The following is a 20,068-nucleotide window of genomic DNA, read 5'->3' as shown; positions in this document are numbered from 1 at the left end:
TCTGATGCAACATTAGTTTGTGACTATGCAACGTGATAATTAGTTTAATGACAACATGGAAATAACTTTGTAATAACATAGTAATTAGTCTAAACCAAATAGATTTTTCTTTAAATAATCTGTATTTAAAATATTACTTTTAAATATTCTGAAGATTACTTTTAAAGTGTTTGAATTTACAAGTTTACTGTATTACAGTTCAGGATTAGTTGTATCTTTGAGTTTTCTCAGGACTCTTCTTCGTGCATGTGTGAAAATCATGTTACTGGACTTCTGTTTATCCATCTAGACTGGTGGGCTTAAAACTCTCTCATTGTATTCAATGAAGTGGGCCAAATCTTTCCAGAGGGTAATCCTGCTGTTCATATCAGATATACCTGCAGTTCTTCCCATTCATTGTACCTACACAGCTAGCCTAAATTCAACATACATCTATTACACGATAAAATTAGATTATATGAATCCTACCCTTAAGTAGCCGGTTTCTTGTCTTCACCTTTTGTGGAACAGGTGCCACAAGAGTTGATTATGTTCCTGTGCCCTGGGACCTGAGAAACATCATAGTGTTTTGTCAGTAGTGGTTATTCCCTGGAACTATTGAATTTGGATGATTTTTTTTTTTTTTTTTCTGCTGAGAAGCAGTGGTCAGTTTTTATCCAATAGGCAATAACATAAAGCATCGTTTCAATATATGGACATATCTCTACAATAACAATAAAGACTTCTGAGAACGAAGTGCTGCTAGGTGTAGTGGGACATACATAATAACTGTCAACTGTCTTCCTTCAAATGCTTCCTCTCCTGTCATTCCCCTTTGGTTTTGTCCTGCTTCTTTTGAATCTGATTATATGAATTAGCTCTGCAGAAGGAAGGGTAAGCTCCCAAGCTTTTTACTACTTTCACATAAAGGCTGTCAGCAGTGATTACTAGCTGCTGATTAGTTTAAAATAATTACTGGTAAGTGCCTAGCAAATAAGGCTGTACTAACCAAGAGGTATGTGGCACATGTATTTTGTTTAACTTGTTTTTTTTTGCCTGCTCATCACCTTATTGACAGGGCAAAATAAAGTAATTTGAGTGAGAAGAGGAATAATATGAATATTTTTTGCCCAGTGGTACTGTGTTCAGTCTTGCTAAGAACTTTTCAGGTAGCTCAATGTCTTTCTCTTCTGTTACAAACAACGATTCAGCAGCACACACGGGTATGTGCTTAAGCATTTACTCTGGATCCATTAAATTATTTACATATTCACTGTTGGAACTGTAAAAGTGGGAATCACTCAGTTCCTACAGAGCTAGTCCCTTGCTTGTAAAACAGAATCCCAAGCCAGAAAGTGGATCTTTTAGATTCTCTGGAATTCAGTTACAAAGCTAAACACTTCATATCTATAAAGGCTTTTAAACACATGTGGTGCTCCAGCGTGGGGTGTTTGTTTTTTTTTTTTTTTTGATGATTCAAACTGCGTTTCTCTTTATCTGTTTTGCTTTTTCCTTTGGAAGTTCCCTGCATCTTGCTACAGCCAATAGAATGAAGGTGTCCTGGCATTTGGTGAACTGATTTGCACTGAGCTGATTTACACTGAGATTAAGTAAAGACTATGAATTGAAGTGACAGGAGAGACAGTGCAAATTTGCTTCCACAGTTTCTGTAAATGAAAATCTAGGTAATCTCTTAATCAGAATCTTTTAATCTCCTGAAAAAGAACTGGACATAGACTTGAATTGTCCATCATATTTGAAAAATCATGGCAGTCAGGTGAAGTTCTGATGACTGGAAAAAGGGACCTATAACCCCCATTTTCAAGAAGGGGAAAATGGATGACCCGGGGAATTACAGACCAGTCAGTCTCACCTCTGTGCCTGGCAAAATCTTGGAGCAGATTCTCCTGGAAGGCATGCTAAGGCACATGAAAATCAACAAGGTGCTTGGTGACAGCCAACACGGCTTCACTAAGAGGAAATCCTGCCTGACCAATTTGGTGGCCTTCTAGGATGGGGCTACAGAACTGATGGAGAGGGGTGGAGCAGTTGATGTCATCTACCTGGACTTGTGCAAAGCGTTCGATACTGTCCCACACAACATCCTTGTCTCCAAATTGGAGAGTCATCAATTTGATGGATGGACCACTCAGTGGATAAAGAACTGGCTGGGTGGCCCACATAAAGAGTTGTGGTCAATGGCTCAATGTCCAGCTGGAGACCAGTAACGAGTGGTGTCCCTCAGGGATCGGTGTTGGGACCGGTCTTGTTCAACATCTTCATCGCTGACATCGACAGTGGGATTGAGTGTGCTCTCAGCAAGTTTGCCGATGACACCAAGCTGTGTGGTTCGGTTGATACGCTGGAGGGAAGGAATGCCATCCAGAGGGACCTTAACATGCTTGTGAGGTGGGCTGATGCCAACCTCATGAAGTTTAACCATGCCAAGTGCAAGGTCCTACACCTGGGTCGGAGCAATCCCAGGCACAGCTACAGGTTGGGCAGAGAAGAGATTCAGAGCAGCCCTGTGGAGAAGGACTTGGGGGTGCTGGTTCATGAGAAAATGAACATGAGCCGGCTTCAGTGTGTGTTCGCAGCCCAGAAAGCCAACTGTGTCCTGGGCTGCATCAAAAGGAGCGTGACCAGCAGGTCGAAGGAGGTGATCCTGCCCCTCTACTCTGCTCTTGTGAGACCTCACCTGGAGTATTGTGTGCAGTTCTGGTGTCCTCAATGTAAAAAGGACATGGAACTGTTGGAACAAGTCCAGAGGAGGGCCATGAGGATGATCACGGGACTGGAGCACCTCCCATATGAAGACAGGCTGAGGAAGTTGGGGCTGTTCAGCCTGGAGAAGAGAAGGCTGCGTGGAGACCTCATAGCAGCCTTCCAGTATCTGAAGGGGGGCCTATAGGGATGCTGGGAAGGGACTCTTCATTAGCAACTGTAGTGATAGGACTAGGGGTAATGGGTTAAAACTTAAACAGGGGAAGTTTAGCTTGGATATAAGGAGGAAATTCTTTGCTGTTAGGGTGGTGAGGCACTGGAATGGGTTGCCCAGGGAGGTTGTGAATGCTCCATCCCTGGCAGTGTTCAAGGCCAGGTTGGGCAGAGCCTTGGGTGACATGATTTAGCATAAGGTGTCCCTGCCCGTGGCAGGTGGCTTGGAACTAGATGGTTTTAAGGTCCTTTCCAACCCTAACTGTTCTATGATTCTATGAATTGGCAATTGCTTAAGTTAACCCAGCATATATCTCCAGACTGTACTTGGAGACATCCTTAATTATGCTTAGTTGAATTTTACTGGGATCAAAATTTAATATGCAGTAGCTAGCCTTTACATCCATGTCTCTTTTCTCAGTTCCCCTCCTCATTTTGTAACAAAACAACTCTACAGTGTTCTTCAGATTTTTTTCCTGCTACATGACTTCAAACATTTGTCTGAGCCCTGGCAAATGGGGCCATTCCATCTTCTTTCTTGTGGGGAGACATAAAATAGAAGCAAAAAAGAATTACAGAAACTAGTGAAAGATGGAAACTGTCTACAGTTCATTGGATACCAGCAATTACACTCAAGGCAAGCAAAGTCCATAACGCTGGGAAGAGTGTGTTTTCTCATGAGAAGTCAGAGATAGCATTGTTTTAGTCCCTAATCACTAAGGGCTAGTTTAAGGGGTTGGTTTTGGTTGTTCTGCGAATATATTGTGTTACAGTGGGAGATAGAATGCAGAAGGGTGCAGAGTTCAGCAAGTTTAGTGATTGGAGTTCATTGTAGTACATTTTTAAAAGAGTTGATAAAGTGAAGCATTTTAATGGGTTTCTAATTGGATAAAATTATGAAGTTAGCTTATGCATCTTTGAAGTCAATTCAAAACATTCTAATGGTATATTTTACATACTGAGTTTACTTACACGTTTCACATCTGCAAATAATTTTTCTGTATTAAGTTAACACAGTTTTACAGGATATGCCTTTTCTGATGATCATAACAGAGGGAATAACGTATGATCATAGAATTATAGATAGCTAGTATTGGAAGGGATCTTTAAAGATCTAGTCCAATGCTGTGCTGCCCCAATGACTGAAGAACTTTTCTCATCTATATCATAGGTGGGGTTATGTTAATAGTTTGACAGTCAAAGCATTACTTGAGACCTTTGCCTTTTTAACCTGGAGGTAGAATGTCCTAGGACCATGACATACTATGACAAATCAGAGTTGTTGAAGCTATCCATCTTGAGTTAAACATGTAATATCTTCTCTGTATCTATTCTGACTATCAGAATTGTCTAAGATTGTCTCTTCCTTGTCTAGTCTGCCAAAAAAACGTTTATACAAACCAGGAATAACATTAGCAAATAGTGTGGGAAACAAAAAACTTGAGAAGTGCTAAGGTTGACAGGGAGCTTCCTGACTAAATAGGGAATAATGATGTTTGGGATGAAGATTTCTGCATTTCAGAACAGATTTTAGATCTACTAAAACTGCTGAAGTAACTTTATCCTGGTATAGATTAACTCGGTTTGGCACAGAAGAAGGCTGATCAGAGGATGAGAAAATAGGACAAATGTCTCAAACCAGATGATTCCCTTTTCTGTACTCTCTTGCTGTCTTTGTGTTCTCTGCAGGTTGTTCAGGAGTGGGTTTTCTTCTTCATATGCTTTATGTACCTGCTTCAGTGAGGAGATCCATAGCAAGGAGGGTAGAGTAGTCCGACTTCAGTAACCCTGCCTGAATGAGGCACCCAGTAGGGTCAAATATTCTGAACCAATAAAGAAAGACTGCAGCTCTTGCAGACATGGAAACAAATCAGCAAGTAGTAGCAGAACCTGGAAAGAACTGGAGGAAGAGAGAGGAAATTTTTGTTAAGATGTCTTGCTGTGGTTTTATTTATGCCATATGATGATTCCTGTACTATCACAGTTGATCTGATTCTCCTTTTTAACATCCTTTTGTAGTCTGTTTAGGAAGCAAGATAAGAATAGAAAGGAAAAAAGACCAAATTAAAAATATTAAGGAAACTGTTCGTTCTTAGTGCCTTATTTACCGCTGGGGGGGGGGGGGGGGAGGGGAGGGGTGTGTTTTGGGTGTTTAGGATTTGTTTTTTTCTTCTCTTTCTTGTGTTTGTTTGTTGCCCTGGAAGAATTTATAGGTTGTGTTTTTTCCCATTAAAAAAAAACACTTAATGACTGAAGAGAGCAGATATGTTGCACCATAAAGCTGTACGAGACAGCTGTGTTTCTACAGCAATATCTTGTGGACACAGTGAGACTTCGTGGCTACATTTGTACAGGTTAGACAGTCTTTAGCTGATTCATCTCTGACTGATTATGCCACAGATACCATGTAGGGAAGCCAGTATCTGTTATCAAGATACATCAACTTCTACTGTGTCAGTAAGTGAACACTCGTATAGTTGTATGCTTTTTTTTATGAATTAGGGTTCTGAGGTAGCTCCTAGGGACAGCAAAGCTACAATCAAATGTTCATCAGCATTATAATATGCCCTTCAGGTCAGTGCTCAAGAGACATGATTTAATGATAGAGATAGATGTAATGATAAAGATAGATTTTATAATGTCTTCACACAAACCAGTGATCTGTGGAGAGAACTGGAGCTAATTCTTTCCTTCTCCGAGCTCTTTGCATCATGATAGAAAGTTCTGACAATCTAATCTGAATTTCTCATGGAGGTTTTACATCTTTTAAAAGATATATGAACAGCATGGTTAGAAAGGTAAATGCTTAAATGAGAATATTCATTTTAGTATTTTTTCCCTCTAACCACCTTTTCTCACTAGATTAAAGAATAAGACATACGCTGTTACATTTGTCCCAGGAAACTAATGAGAAGACATAACATAAGGCTAACCTAAAGTACGTGCTGGTGTAGCTAACACTATACTTACTGGGTTTGTGCAGCTCATTAGTTTTTGGTATGCGTTTTTGTAGCCTTTGTCAGTAATAACAGAGATCAAAAGAGAAGAAAGAAGCAGAGGAAAGAGTGCAATGTGATGCTCAAGTATCCCTACTTTTGTTTACCCAAGACCATTGCCTTTATATGAGATCACACAAGTATGGTAGTTGTTTTTTTCTAACAGATGAGTCAATAAAGAAATAGAGAGGCTTACCTCTGGAGAAAAGTGGAAGCGTATGAAAGGGCTGCCTAATTTTTCAAATAATAGAATGGAAGAAACTGGAAGGGGAAAATAAACCTCCATTTAGTTCTTCTTCCAGTACTTAAGCCATGTGTGAACAGACATATTTAGATATGTTTCTCTGCTGCTCAGAGAAATTGCTTTATTCACTGGCTTGTGTACAGAAGTGTTAAGTTCTAAAGGAGGCTCCTGGCGCATTTCAGTCATTACCTGAGCAAACCTGGTTCAGTAGCAGCACCTTGTGGGAAGGAAATCAGACTACAGCCTCTCACACAAGCAAATGTTCCCAGAAGACAGTTGCTGAATGAGCATCTGCCTTCGATGAGCTGAACAGGTTATATGATTCTTGCTATGGAATTTAGAGAATTGTCCTAATAACAAACATATCCAATAGGATGATATACAGGACTTGATTTGTCAAGCTCTTTTATCTGTGGCATCCAGAATCCCTACATTGACAAGAAATGCCTTTTTACTGTGGAAAATCAGTGAACAGATGGCGGTAAACTGTACATGAGAAAGTAAAGCTATGCTATATTTTATCAGAAATGTGTTAATCTAACTGGAGATACTCAGTCTATTGTGCAGTCATTTGGTTTATAGTCAATGGAATGGATGCTAGCTCTTTTCAGCTGTTATCTTTCCAACTGAAAAAAAGTAGCATTTTTAAGTGGACCTTTGAGGGCCATCTGTTTGCAGTTGTTATTTCTGGCTTGCTTTTCTAGACCAAGAAATGCTCCATGAAGCCTGCCATTTCAAGAAATATTTCCTGTTTTGTTACAGTTGTGCAAATCCCATTAATTGTAGACACTGTTGTGTCTCACTCCCATTTCTGCTGGGAGTGAGAGCTTAGGGTGGGATATGCTTAAATATCAGGCTGGTTCTTAGTGCTTTGCAGGTGGAAACAAATGACTTCCGTATCATCCCCTCAAAACTTTGAGGGACGTTTCCTGTATTCCTGCATTGCTTTGGCTTCAAAAAAGGAAGCCTACATCTGCTGATAATTATATGGGCATTTTTGTTTGAGGAGGACTGTGAAGGTTCTTCCGATTACTGTAAGAAGAAATATAGTCTTCAAATTCAGGACAATGCCATCAACAGCTCCTAGCCAGAGGTGCTGGCTTGGTCCATCTTAATGGTTCAGTTTCCCTAGCTGAATGTACTGCTTGTTGTCCTGTGCTTTCAATTCCCAGTGTTTGAGTGCACAGAAACCATTCTTGTTCCTATTAGTAAGACTGTAGGGAAGCTGTTGTGCTACAGCTACAGTAGAGACATTGGAAAGGATCTCTGGAGTCTGCTCACCAGGAATGTGTTGCTACAGTTGTGCCCACATAAAAATAACTATGTAAAAAGAACTGTGAGGACATCTTTTGGTCTAGACTCTGAAAACTGATACTCAGTACACATCTCAGCAACTTACTCAGTTTGGGGCGTTCACCAAATTGTGAAGACAGATCGGTTGCAAAATACTTTAAGAGCATTCTAATAAGAATTTGTATCTCTCTAAATCTTCTTAGGTGACCCAGGCAAACATACTCAACTCAAGATTTAAGTAACTTAAGAGTTAAGCTTAGGAGGGCATAAGCATAGGTATAAACAGTAGCATGTATCAGGGATACTTAATCTTCTTGGAAGCATTTCCTAGGAAGATGTGAAAGCTGTTCCTGGAATCATGCAGTGCTGATGAATCAATTCTAAACCAATAAGAGCAGAAATTGTTAGATTTAATGAATAAAATATTGAGTTTTAGAAGCAGACTGCGTGGGTAAATGCAGACTAAAAGATAGTAGGTATCATCTCCAGTCTCTCTGAATACTGAGGGTCTTCCAGTGCTTCTGGCACTCTGACCATATCAAGGAAGTTCTGTGTGACGTCCTACCTTGTGTGTTATTTGGAAATACCAATATGGTTCTGCAGAAATTTGGATCATACACAATTTTTGTAATTTTCCCAAATATATTTCGATTAATTCTTGTTCTTTTCCCCTTGAACTAAAATAAAATATAAAATAAAATAAAATAAAATTAATATACTTGTTTATATGCATCTAAGATAAAATTTATTCCTATATGTTCCAAATTTATCATGGTTGGGTTCTTTACTTGTTATTTCTTAGTTTTAAATCTTTAAATCCTTTGGATTGCAATAGTCAGCTAAGATACACATCTTACCCAGCTTCTGTTAACCTCAGAAGAGAAAGTAGTATTTAACAAAAAAAGAAAAAATAATAAATATATTTTTATAATTTTGTTTTGCAGGAGGTAATAAGCTGAAGAATCAACATTTTCGCCTAAACTGGGCATGGATCTCCTTAGAAAAGGAGTATTATTTAGTAAATGAAGACTCCAAATATCTTGATGTTGTTCTTAAACGGAGAGGTTACCTGGGAGAAACGTCTTTTATAAGTAAGTGCTATTTTAGCCTTATTAATTGCTTCCATAAATCACTGGCCAGATAGCTGATAAAATGTATCAATACAGCTATATCCTTTTGCTAGTGTTTCATAATAAGCAAGCTAGATTCAAAGGAATATGTTCATTTATTAAAGGAAGTATCTTTTGTTATGGTGGATATGTGATTTCTTTAGTAATATAATGAAATTTTCATCTTTTCAGTCTTCTGCAATTTATTTTTGACTCAACAACCCAAGATTCAGTCCTTCTGCTTTTTATTTGATTGATGCCACTGTTGTGTTTGTTTCACAGAGTACAGTCTCTTTCCAGATTTTATTTTTTCCGGTAATGAGACAATACAGTTGTAGCAATTGGAAAAACAACAATAACCATAGATAATTTTCCAGGAAGGTTATTGTGAGCTGGTCTGATTAGCATGAACATTAGGCTCATTTTCTTCAGTCAGTCTTGGCAGTTGACTAAGGCTGATACAAGAGGTGTTGAAAGTTTTGCAGTGTCTGGAGAGTGAAAAGCTGAAAAAAGATTGTGTTATCGCAGTCTGCAACCTCACGCCTGTCTGTAGCTTCTGGATCTGTTCCCATCCTCTTCCCGGTGATGCATTTGGACCAGGGAGCATTATCCTTTTATAGTTTCATGTCAAACCTATTGTAAGCTTACAATGCTTAGAAAAGGCACTCAGTTTCAAGCTGGTTTTGCAGAGATATGTAAGTATTTACCTGGCATAGAGCACAAGCTCATGCTTATAAATCATGACTTCTGTTTAAGTCTCTTTCTGAATAAGAATCTGAGTTTCAGGTATTAAGATGTAGTTAGGGTACCTGTTTTGACATGAGATTTAAGGGATGTAAGTACTAGCTAAGCGAATCTAACTTAAAAGCGAATCTAACTTAAAAACCAAAACTTTGTTTTGGACAGTGGACTAACTTTGCTAATATATTTCTTTTAAAGCAAGTGAAAGAACAAAAGAGGTTAATTAAATATAAAGTTACAGATATGTGGTTTAAATTAATTACTGGTACTGATTAACAGATACTGATTTTACTTCTGATTCTTGAAATAGCATTTACAAAGCTTTCTACCTATAGATCCAAGTTAAGTTTCTGGATTGAGCTGACTAAAAATCCAACAAAACCAGTTTGCATAAATAGCCTCTGACTGCCTTAATCCTGCAAAGTGGAATTACAGTGTTCGAAATACCATAAAAGATTTTGGTTAAGGTGCTTACTGGCCTTTCTGGTCCATGTGCAGCACCAAAGTGGCTGAAGGGTTGTAGGTTACGTAAAATGTTGGCTATGACTTAGGAGGAGGCCCAAGCAGGAAACAAGAAAGTCAAGGTTTGTAAGGAAAGGCAATACATTTTAATACACTAAAAAATACAGTTAGAAGAAACAGTCAGAGAAGGGGGAACTTTATGTTTTTTCTGAAAACCTCAGAGCTGTTCAAACAGAGGCCAAATGCATGAGGTGTAGATGGTTTTGAAGGACTCTCTAATTTCCATCAGGGGCTGTCAGACAGCCTGAAATTGTGAGGCAAATGCCAGTAAAAAGCCGTTTTCGGGCAGCCTAGGTACCAGGTTACAAGGCCTGTGCTGTATGTCATGGATTTTTTCCCATGACGTTGCAGTTTCAGCTTGACTTGAGTTTAGTGACTGTCATTACTCAAACACTGAAATAAGTGGATAACAATTTAAAACAATGATTACTGTAGTGGGAATGACCACACTCGTTCAGATTGGTTCATCTTTCATCTTATTCTGTATGTTTTACCCCTTCATGTCTTTATGTTTTCCTTACCATTTGAAGGCTGAACTTTTCAGGTGTTTTTTTATTTTCTTCTAAGAGAAATAAATATTTTTGAGGGTTTCAGGCAGCATGTTATTTAGATGTTCTGGAACAGAAGAGAACCCAGAATGTTAAAGAGGGGGGAAATCTGTTTGCCTTTCTTGAACTGAATCCATTCTTGAATTACAGAGAAATGGAAACTTGACTGTGACCTCTGAGAATATAAAGGTTTCCTAGTATTTAGTTTTGCTTTGACTAATTCTGTCCAAACTGTATTTCATAATGTTAATTAATGTACTTTCACCTCTATGTGTGACACCAGTATAAAATTGGTCAAGAGTAACAGAGCTGGCTTGAACACTCTCAGGTTGTGGAAAGTATATTTTTCTAAAAAGTCTTTTTTTTAAAGATGACATAATGAGAGAAAAATTGCAAGTGATGCTTTTAATTACCTGAATTCTTTTTGTTTGTTTGTTTTTTGTTTTGTTTTTTTTTTTGTCAGGTATTAGCACCAAAGATGGCACTGCCAAGAAAGATAGAGACTTCAGAGGAAAAGCTCAGAGACAGGTGCAGTTTAATCCTGGCCAAACCTTAGCTACATGGCGAGTACGGATTTTGAGTGATGGTGAACATGAACAGTCTGAATCCTTCCAAATTGTTCTTTCTGAGCCTGTCATGGCAGTTCTGGAATTTCCTGCTGTATCCACGGTGGAAATTATTGACCCAGGAGATGGTAAGAACCTTTCCAGAACTGTACTGCCAATATGGGCATATACCAAAAGGCAAGCTGCTGAGCAAATGCTGTGAGTAACATTGGATAGTAAAGCTTACCTTTCCTTAGATTATTTCTGAAGACAGACTTGGGCATTGGGTAGTTGTTTGTCCTCTACCACTTTAAGTGATTCATGACTGTATGACTAAGGTAGCATTCTTTAATGAAATACCTACATTTTTCCTATATTATCTCTAGTTTGTTGCTTGTCTAGTTTTGTCTTCATTTTAGGTTTAACAGGTTTTCAGTTCAGTGTGTTTGCAAACAGAGTGTATCTGCATAGGTGTTTGATTTGATTTAATTTGCCATGATAATTCATGTGGGAGAGGATGGTACAGAAAATACAGGCTGATTGGTACCAACAAGTCTGGGTCTTGGAGCAAACTAGTTGTGTCTGTTAGGTCTTAAGCTGAGAAGCTCAGTAAGGGTTCACTAGACCAAGGACATCACAAACTACCAAGAAAAAAATAAAATTATGTTTAAATGTAAATGAAAAAAAATAGCTTATTAAAAAGAAGGAGAAAAAAAATTGAAGAAAGAAACTAGAATGTGCTCTGGTTGCGTTATTTTTTAACTGCATCCAGACACTTGAACTCTTGGGCCATGGTCACACCAAACTATCCTTAAGGAGTCTTTCACATACTGAGTGACAGTAACAGATTGTTTTAAATAGCCTTCCCTAATTAACATTTGAAGAGGACTGCAGGAAAATTGTCAGACATCCATATTTAGTCACTGAGATATGGAAATTACTTGAAAATGTGTTAAATCTATTTTTGTATGATCAGTGAGATAGCACAATTCGAGATAATCATCTGAGTTGTCTTAATGCAAACAATTTTTTTTCTATATTTTACATTAAGATAATTTTTAGTAATTATTCATAAAGTGGATTGCATAGGAGAAAATCAGTGCACAACTGCAAATCAAGGAATATCTACAGGAAAAACAGAGAAAGAACTCTGAGAGGAAGGATTGGGTTTCCTGATAATCTTTTAAAGTGCAGGTAATGAGAAGGTCAGATGCCAGCTAAAGAGGAACCATCAAAAGTTTTATTCTGCTTCCAGTGAAAATGATTTTAAAATTAATTGATTTTAATGGTGAAGTCTTAGCACCAAAATAGTGAGTTTGCTTGAAAAGCTGTACCAGCCCCTCAGTGTATGGGACATTAGTTAATGTTTTATTCCAAAAATAGCTTGCATAAAGGTGTGTTTTCTTGCACTAGCTGAGATGGTCTAGATCATTCTCCCCTGATCTTTTATGCTGTTCATAAGATCTGTTAAACTTTTATAGTGTCATTTTACTCCTAGTTGGATAATTATAAGAGAGACAGGAAAAAGAACAAATCAGATTCCTGCATTTTACTTCAAGGATAGAGTTTTTAATTTTGTCAAACTAATTCTAAATGGAGAAATAAAAGGAGTAAATTTGGGGGCTTTAGTGTTACCTTTTGGTTTACTTTAAAACAAGGTAGCGATTTGCTGCTTTTCGCATTTTTTTTTTTTTATTTCCTGGAATAGTGAATGTGTATAGATTTTATCAAACCTGAATTACAGCATTTTTAAGGCAAGCTTTTACCTTAAATCACGCTAGTAGTATTTTCCAGTTGGAGAAATCAAACATGGAACATGTTTTCAAAGAAGTCACCTGGCAATTTTCAGAACATTTTTGCCTAAGTATTCTGCAATAATGAAATTATTTGCTTTGTGCTGTCAGCTGGTACCACTTCATTTAATATTTTACAGAATTATATCCTGTTTGGATTGCAGTCATATTAATGAAACTAAAGGTTCTTGTATGCATAACCACCTTTTGTTCTTGAGGTTTTGAGAGGACAAGAACAAAGCTGAACCTGAATTCCAGTAACAACATAGAATTCAGTAATCTATTTATATGAGTATAAAATAATAAATGAGTTTAAAATGCATTTTAGTGGGGTTGTTTCCTTGAAAAAGAAGATCTGACATGTTTTGGTCCAATACCTTTTAGGGTGAGATTGCTCTCCAGACTTCACTGACTGTATTGGCTATGTCGCCTTTGAGTAAAACAGGAATGTAGACATGAAACCAACTTGAATCAAATGCCCAAGTCAAAGTGAGATAGCAAACGCTCAGTCTTGCGTCCCCTCAATACCAAATGATTTTTACTGTGAGCTTGATAGCATAAGTTAAACAGCAACTTTTCAGAACTGCTGCTTGTGTGTGAGCTATGCTATCGATGCTTCTGTTATTAAAAGTTAATAGTGAAATACCATGGAAATAATAAAAATATAGCCCTTTGTGGAAGATTTCTTCAAACAATGTCTTGCGCCATTACCCCTAGATAAGTTAATTGGTTATGTCAGAGACTGCTTAGCGAGTACTTCTGAATTCAGACCTAATGATCTGATTTTCAATTCTGAAAGACTAAGAAACTCTACGTCTCTCACCCTCCATATTTTTCTTAAAATTTATCCCCGTTGATGGTAAATATGAGTTATTTGTTGCACTTTAGATTATGCTAAAATGCTTCTGGCTAATTTACAGGTGACTTTATGAGGCCATAAATCTATGTAAACAGATGTGTCTGTTCTTTACAGAATCAACAGTCTTTCTTCCTCAGTCCACCTATACTATTAAAGAAGACGTTGGTGAATTATTTATTCCAGTCAGAAGAAGTGGAGACGTGAGCCAGGAACTGATGGTTATCTGCTACACACTACAAGGTAACAGAATTTACTGTAGGAGAAAAAAAAAAAAAAAGTAAAAAATGGAAAACAGGCAGAAAAGCAAAAAGAATTGCACTATCTATTGCATAATAGATTTGTTTATAACTGTTCATTACATTTTTCACCTAAATATCTTCAGTCGCAACTGGAAATGTATTCATCAATGCAATCAGTCTTAGAGTATTACTGAATAAGCTGAAAAATTATCATGTTCCAAATTTCTGCCATTTATTAGTAGGTGAAGAGGATCTGTGTTCTTTATGGTTTTGCAAATTTTTATATGCAGCCCGATGTATCTGAGAGTGGTGGGAACTGAAAGCACTGCAGTGATTGCCTAGGATATCCTTTACTTGTTTATATATGGAAGAAATTGGTATAAAATAATATTGCTTAATTGGCATACTTCTCCTTTCTCTATCTTTCAGTCTCCTATTAATTATATTCACACAGGGCATGGGTTCTCTACACCCCTGCTGTTATTATAATTTTTCATGTGGAGACATGAAGAAACATTTTTGGAGAGATGATCTGGAATAAGAATTTTTTTTTTTTCATCAAATTCTATCTGTTTTAATTCATTTCTGGTCCACTGAATATTCAGTGAATAAATTATACTAAAGGAGTTAACTTGTAACTCTCACAGGGTCTCCTCTGTCAGCTTGTGTCTCTTGTGGTAGACTACAATATTTCTTCTGACTTAAAACCTGCAAATGAATTTGAGGAGCCATGTGCTTGCATTGCATCAGATGCAGAACTAGTTTGTCCAGAGGCCTCAGAAATAAAACCTGTTCAGAGATTTCAGCCCATCTTTCACCTAAAAGTAAATAGAAATTAAAAGATAATAATGAAAATAAAATTCAGCTTCTGTGAGGGGATCATTAGAATATATATCACAGTATGTATAGTGACTGTTTTCCTTTTATGCCACAGGAACAGCAACTGGCACTGCCCCAACCTCTGTACTGTCTTACTCTGACTACATATCCAGGCCCGAGGATCACAACAGCATTCTGCGTTTTGACAAAGACGAACGAGAAAAAATGTGTCGGATTGTTATTATAGATGATTCCTTGTATGAAGAGGCTGAGACCTTTGATGTTATGCTGAGCATGCCAATGGGTGGAAGAATCGGTACAGAATTCCCAAGCACTCGAATTACCATTGTACCTGACAAGGATGATGGTAAGACATCATGTAATTGAGTGATATTCCCAGTTCTGGACAAATAACACTGCATTCACATCAGCACATAGAAACTGTTTTTTTGCACTTCTTCCTGGTGGTTAAAGTGCATGCTACTTCCATCTTGAGATTTGAAAGTAGTACTGGAAAGCTGTGTGGATTTTTAAAGTATTTAGCATTGGTATTTTATGGTTTCAGAAAATCACATGAGCAGTGATTGAGAGTGAGGAGATGCACCTTTCCATTCTATCATGGTTAACAGGTATAATCCAATATGTCACCCTGTACAGTCACCTTAGTATGTGTGATTCTGAGGTGGTGTCCACAAAGCCTTGAGGCCCATTACATTATGCTCATAAGGGCCATATTACAGTTCCTGATGGACCAGAAACCATCTAGCAGCTGCTAGCAGGCAAGCTATATTCCTTTTGTCTAGAAGTGTCCATATATGCCTCCTTTGTCTTTTTAATGAAGCAAATAACCAAAAGATGTTGCTTTAGAAATCACCTTAGGGCATGCTAACAGAAGGATGTCCTTTGTTTGAGTGGTCAATAGTGTTGATATATATTGCACTGAAACGGGCATTTCTGGTGGTGATTAGAGAGAGGTCTATGACTAAGGAAGAGTAGAATCAGCAACTGTTAGCACCATTGTTATCACCATGTATTTGAAAATACTTGTAAATATTGTTGTGACCTCAAGCTTCTCCTTCAGTGTCCTTAGCATTGGTGTGGCAAGTCTTTTTCTAGGAGTGGTAGCAAAAAGGTTTCCTGGTACAATTTCCCTCCTTTATACAGGGAATTTGGTGGCTGACAGCTCAAGTGTAAATTCTGTGAAAGGAATACTGATAAGCTATTTCAGTCCTTTCTACGAGGCCATAAGCCATCTATTGTGACACTGTCATGTTTCCTAAAGACTGATGTGAGGAATTACATAGCACAGTACTCTTTGAAAGTCTGATGCCAAGATAGATTATTATCAGCACAGGATTTCTCCCTAGTTAAGGATATAAAAGGTGGCTCTTAAAGGCAGGAAGTTGACACCCACCTGATTGCAACCTAATTACTCAGTCTGCCTGAAATGTCTCATGTGTAATCCAGTGACAGAGGTGACTTTGTTTTCTCTGTAGAGCATTTGAGTAGTCATATAACATTAGTGATACAACAGTTTGAAATAATACTTCTTGCAAAGTAATAGATCATATATCGAATGAAAGCTGAAATATGTTTATCTGACTTTGCTGTGATAGCAAATGCAGGTTTATTTGTGTAGGTTTTTTGCAACAATTTTATTTTTTGAATAATTTTGATGAATTCATTAACTTTACAGTCTGTAGACAGCAAAGCATAGAATATTGGGAGAGTAGCTGTACAATGACACTGAATTAAAAATTAAGAAAGTTAACCAATCGCAATATAGTGTAGAATTTAACAATTTATGAAACTCCTACAATATATTAGGGAAGTTAAGAAGAAATCTCTTTTATTTTAACCTGCTATTAGAAAACATGAGAAGTAATTTGGTTTGTATACCACCATCCAGTTTTAAGTCTAATTTCCTGCATTTATAAGCACAACTTGCCTCAATGCTACAAACTTTTAAACAGGAACTATTTAACACAAATAATAATATTAAGGGATTTATTAAAAAAAGCTAGGGAAGTGTTTGAGACATTAGGGTAGAACATTTTCACCAGATAGGAAATGAAACATCTACATTTGCTGGTAAGAGTAAACAGTATTTTGGATATTGAAAGATAGGTTTGGATCATTTTTTATAAACACTCACTTGTCTTTTTGCACCCAAATATTGCATATGCCATCTTTGAAATGGTGTGACAGAAATACCTTTTTTGCTTTCTATATCAGTGTAAGTACTCCCACAATAAAGTCCAGAATGTTCAAAAACTTAGTGACAATTCACTTGCTAGTCAGGTTTTCTAGCACATGCTTATAATTTGCAAAAAGCTGTAATACAGAGTAGATAAATTATAAGCTGTACCTTACATATTTATCTATGTATTCACACACATATGTACATATGCTTACTTCAGATTGCGTGTATACACACATATTTCTGTTAACACGGGAGCAATTTAACACCCTGGCAATCACAATTGAAAGTCTACATACATAAGCAGGGGATTTTAAGTGGCTTTGGTTATTATTGTTTGCAGCAAATTTTAATAAATTAAAACAGTATGCTATGTGAAATAAAAACCATTTCTTTAGCTTTTAACAATAAAATATAATTGAGAAAATGCCTAAGATAGAGGTAGCTAAAAGTTTTACCATATATATAATAGTCTATGAGCTATAATAATGTTAGCATACTAAATTCTGTTTTCCACTTTAGCCTCTTTATTTCACATCTACTGATACATTTTTCTCATTGTTCGTTTAAATTCATCTTCTACCTACCAATGTTTCTTTGGATGAATGTCATAGAGCATGTCATATATTGTTATTTCTCCAAATACTGTGACTGGATTAACATTATGCATTGACTTCTTAAGATCAAAAGATACAAACAGCAAAGGTCAAAGTTTAATAATACTGCATGAGATCTTTCCTACGGAAGTCAAGTCAGCACTAGCACCTTTACCTTATCTCCTCTGGCATTCGAGGCAAGTTAATTAGGAAACATTCACCTTCAGTACCTATCATCAAAGCCTTTTCTTGTTCTTTTATTTCTAGAGAAGGCCCTTAGGGTCTAATTAAAATAGCTGAGTTGCTATACAATCATGACAATAAACAAAAATGTAAAAGAGGTGTGCTCACCTTTCTAGTGAACCAGAGTATATTAAAGAAATTCGTGGCAGCTGAATACTTTAACTGGGGATTATACAGTTGTACTGTGCTGCCAAAGCAAAATCTGAAAAAAAAAATAAAAATCACAGTAGATAGAATATGCACAGGTATATTTATGTATTGTGAAACGTGATTTTAAAATCATTGCTGCTGTTGGGACATCTTTTAATTTAGAAAGGTCCTGAAGTTGGAGACAAATAAAAAGGAATAAAATTATTAAGGTAATGAAATACTCAGCAAATGAAATTTTGCATGAAATTTAAATTTACACGTGTCACTACAGTTTAAGCAGTAAAAAATGAAAATATAGATCTGTTGGAGTCCAAGGTTATAGTTGCAAACCATGAATCACTGGAAGGAAAGCATTTAGCTGAAAGCCCTATGCAAATTCACTTTTTTGAGTGGCAGCAATCTCACTTGATATTAGCTATCTATGCATTTAGACATCCCATCCTAGAAAGAGTATCTAAACTGTTGAGATCAATCACTGTGGGTACCTGCTGCATCTGAATACGTTGATTTCTGACAGCAGATATGAACCTTCCCTTAGAAATTTAATTTGCCATTCAACCTAAAGTTGTAAGCACTGTAAGACTGGGCATGAAGGAAGGAATTTTTTTCTGATACTTTGTTAAAACAGCTCCTACTATGAAACACCATTAAACACCAAAGAGATACATAGCTATTCCTGCTTCATAAAATAATTATGATTTCTAAAGAAAAATCTAAAAAAATATTCTTGGAATCTATAGAAACGAATGCTGAAGAGTGCTTCAATAGGTATTTAGATAATTCAAGACAAAATCCGAAACTAAACAAAAAACCTCAACCGTTTTCCATACAAATGTGAATATGTGTTAATAAATCTAGTCAAAATTGGTGGGCTGAACTACTTGTCTTCATGTATTGCAAGGATTTGGGGGATGAACCAAAATCCCTGAAGAATTTGAGGTCAGTTGATTGGCTCAGGACATACATATCCTGTGTAGAGAGTTCAGCATAAAGTTCATTTGGAGGAGGCCCTTTACATGAAAGATCAATATTATGCATCTAGGGAAAGATAGATAAGGTTGCTGTGCACTTTTCATTCCCCTCGGAGAGGGGAGTGCTGGAGTTTAGTCTCAGACCCTGAAAACACTCAGACCCCAGTCTTCCATGGAAATGCCTTAATCCCCACGTACTTAGCAAATGAGCAAGATCAGCCTGGAAGCTGATCTATGTTTTTCCAACCGAAGCTGTGACTCTGGGACCACTTCCATAGAGAGAGAGAAAAAAATAAGATCAAACTTAGTATTCACTGGGGAGTGAGGAGCCTGTAATTTAGTTCCAACAGGAAGAGTGTTGCTGTGTTGTCTGCGACAAGTCTGATACAAATACTTCAGTCCTTGCAACAAGGCTTGCAGTCAAAACTCTGCCCTCTGGTAGTCAAATGTTTTGGGCTGCTGGTTTGGACTTTATTTTACTTACTCTGTTTTGTGTTGTAGGTAAATTTTAAAGAAGCGAAGAGGTGTGAGGCATGCAGACCTGAAAGTTTTCAGCTAAGAGAATGCTTACAATTATTTTGTTTGCTTCAAGTTTTTTGTCAGTGCTTGTCTTCACATGTGATTTTAATTCCATGCTACTGTATTTAGCGTTGCTATGAGAGCACACAGCCTTACAGCCAGGCTGACAAACAGTCGCCTTAGTGGAATTGTTGAAGCCTCATGCTGTTCACAGCATGAAGTACATTACATACGTTTGTTCCACTTCATTCAGGTTAAATGGGCAAGCAGGGATGACTTCTTCTTGACATTTCTACGTCAAGGCTGGGAAATCAAAGGATTCAGCTTTATGTCAGATGTTTGCTTACCATTTTCTTTATAACTGCTCAACTCAATAGATCAGTTGTATCATCGACATGAGAGAGGTTAACGCTGTTGGGGAATATTTTACAGCTGAGGAAACTGGATGATGGTATGATCATGGTTAATGCAGAAAGCCAATATAGAGGTCAAACTGAACAGATCAGTTCTTGAGTCTTCTGGAGATTTCTTAAAAACACTTGCTGTCACTCCCCCTACCATCAGTTAAACTTTGGAAATTCTTAGACCGTTTTCTGGAAACAAGTAGCCACTAGCACTTGTCGAGCTTGCTTGGAGTAGTAAAGACATTTTTATCAATCACCTGAAAAGAGGCAGAAAGTCAGCACTGCAATGCTACATTATAAATTTGTGCTTTGCATTGTCTTCCAGCAGGCATACAGTGTCAGCTAACTTTCAGCGTGTATA

At 37.3% G+C, this 20,068-nt stretch overlaps 1 protein-coding gene across 3 annotated transcripts in view; it reads left to right on the top strand.

Annotated features, from left to right (window-relative positions):
* Positions 1–20,068, top strand: part of FREM2 (FRAS1 related extracellular matrix 2) — a 121,006-nt gene that overhangs the window by 54,558 nt on the left and 46,380 nt on the right. For all 3 annotated transcript variants that reach the window (XM_057399986.1, XM_057399987.1, XM_057399988.1), the window contains exons 3-6: positions 8,394–8,540; positions 10,833–11,063; positions 13,681–13,806; positions 14,740–14,991. In XM_057399986.1, the coding sequence (XP_057255969.1) occupies positions 8,394–8,540; positions 10,833–11,063; positions 13,681–13,806; positions 14,740–14,991 (756 nt within the window). The remainder of the gene's footprint in view (positions 1–8,393; positions 8,541–10,832; positions 11,064–13,680; positions 13,807–14,739; positions 14,992–20,068) is intronic.

Source organism: Pezoporus wallicus, unplaced genomic scaffold, assembly GCF_028554395.1.
Source record: "Pezoporus wallicus isolate ANWC-B61680 ecotype Strahan unplaced genomic scaffold, APGP_CSIRO_Pwel_v1 scaffold_7383, whole genome shotgun sequence".
Taxonomy (NCBI): Eukaryota; Metazoa; Chordata; class Aves; order Psittaciformes; family Psittacidae; genus Pezoporus; species Pezoporus wallicus.
Note: the sequence above shows the minus strand (reverse complement) of the source record. Positions and strands in the feature narration are given on the sequence as shown.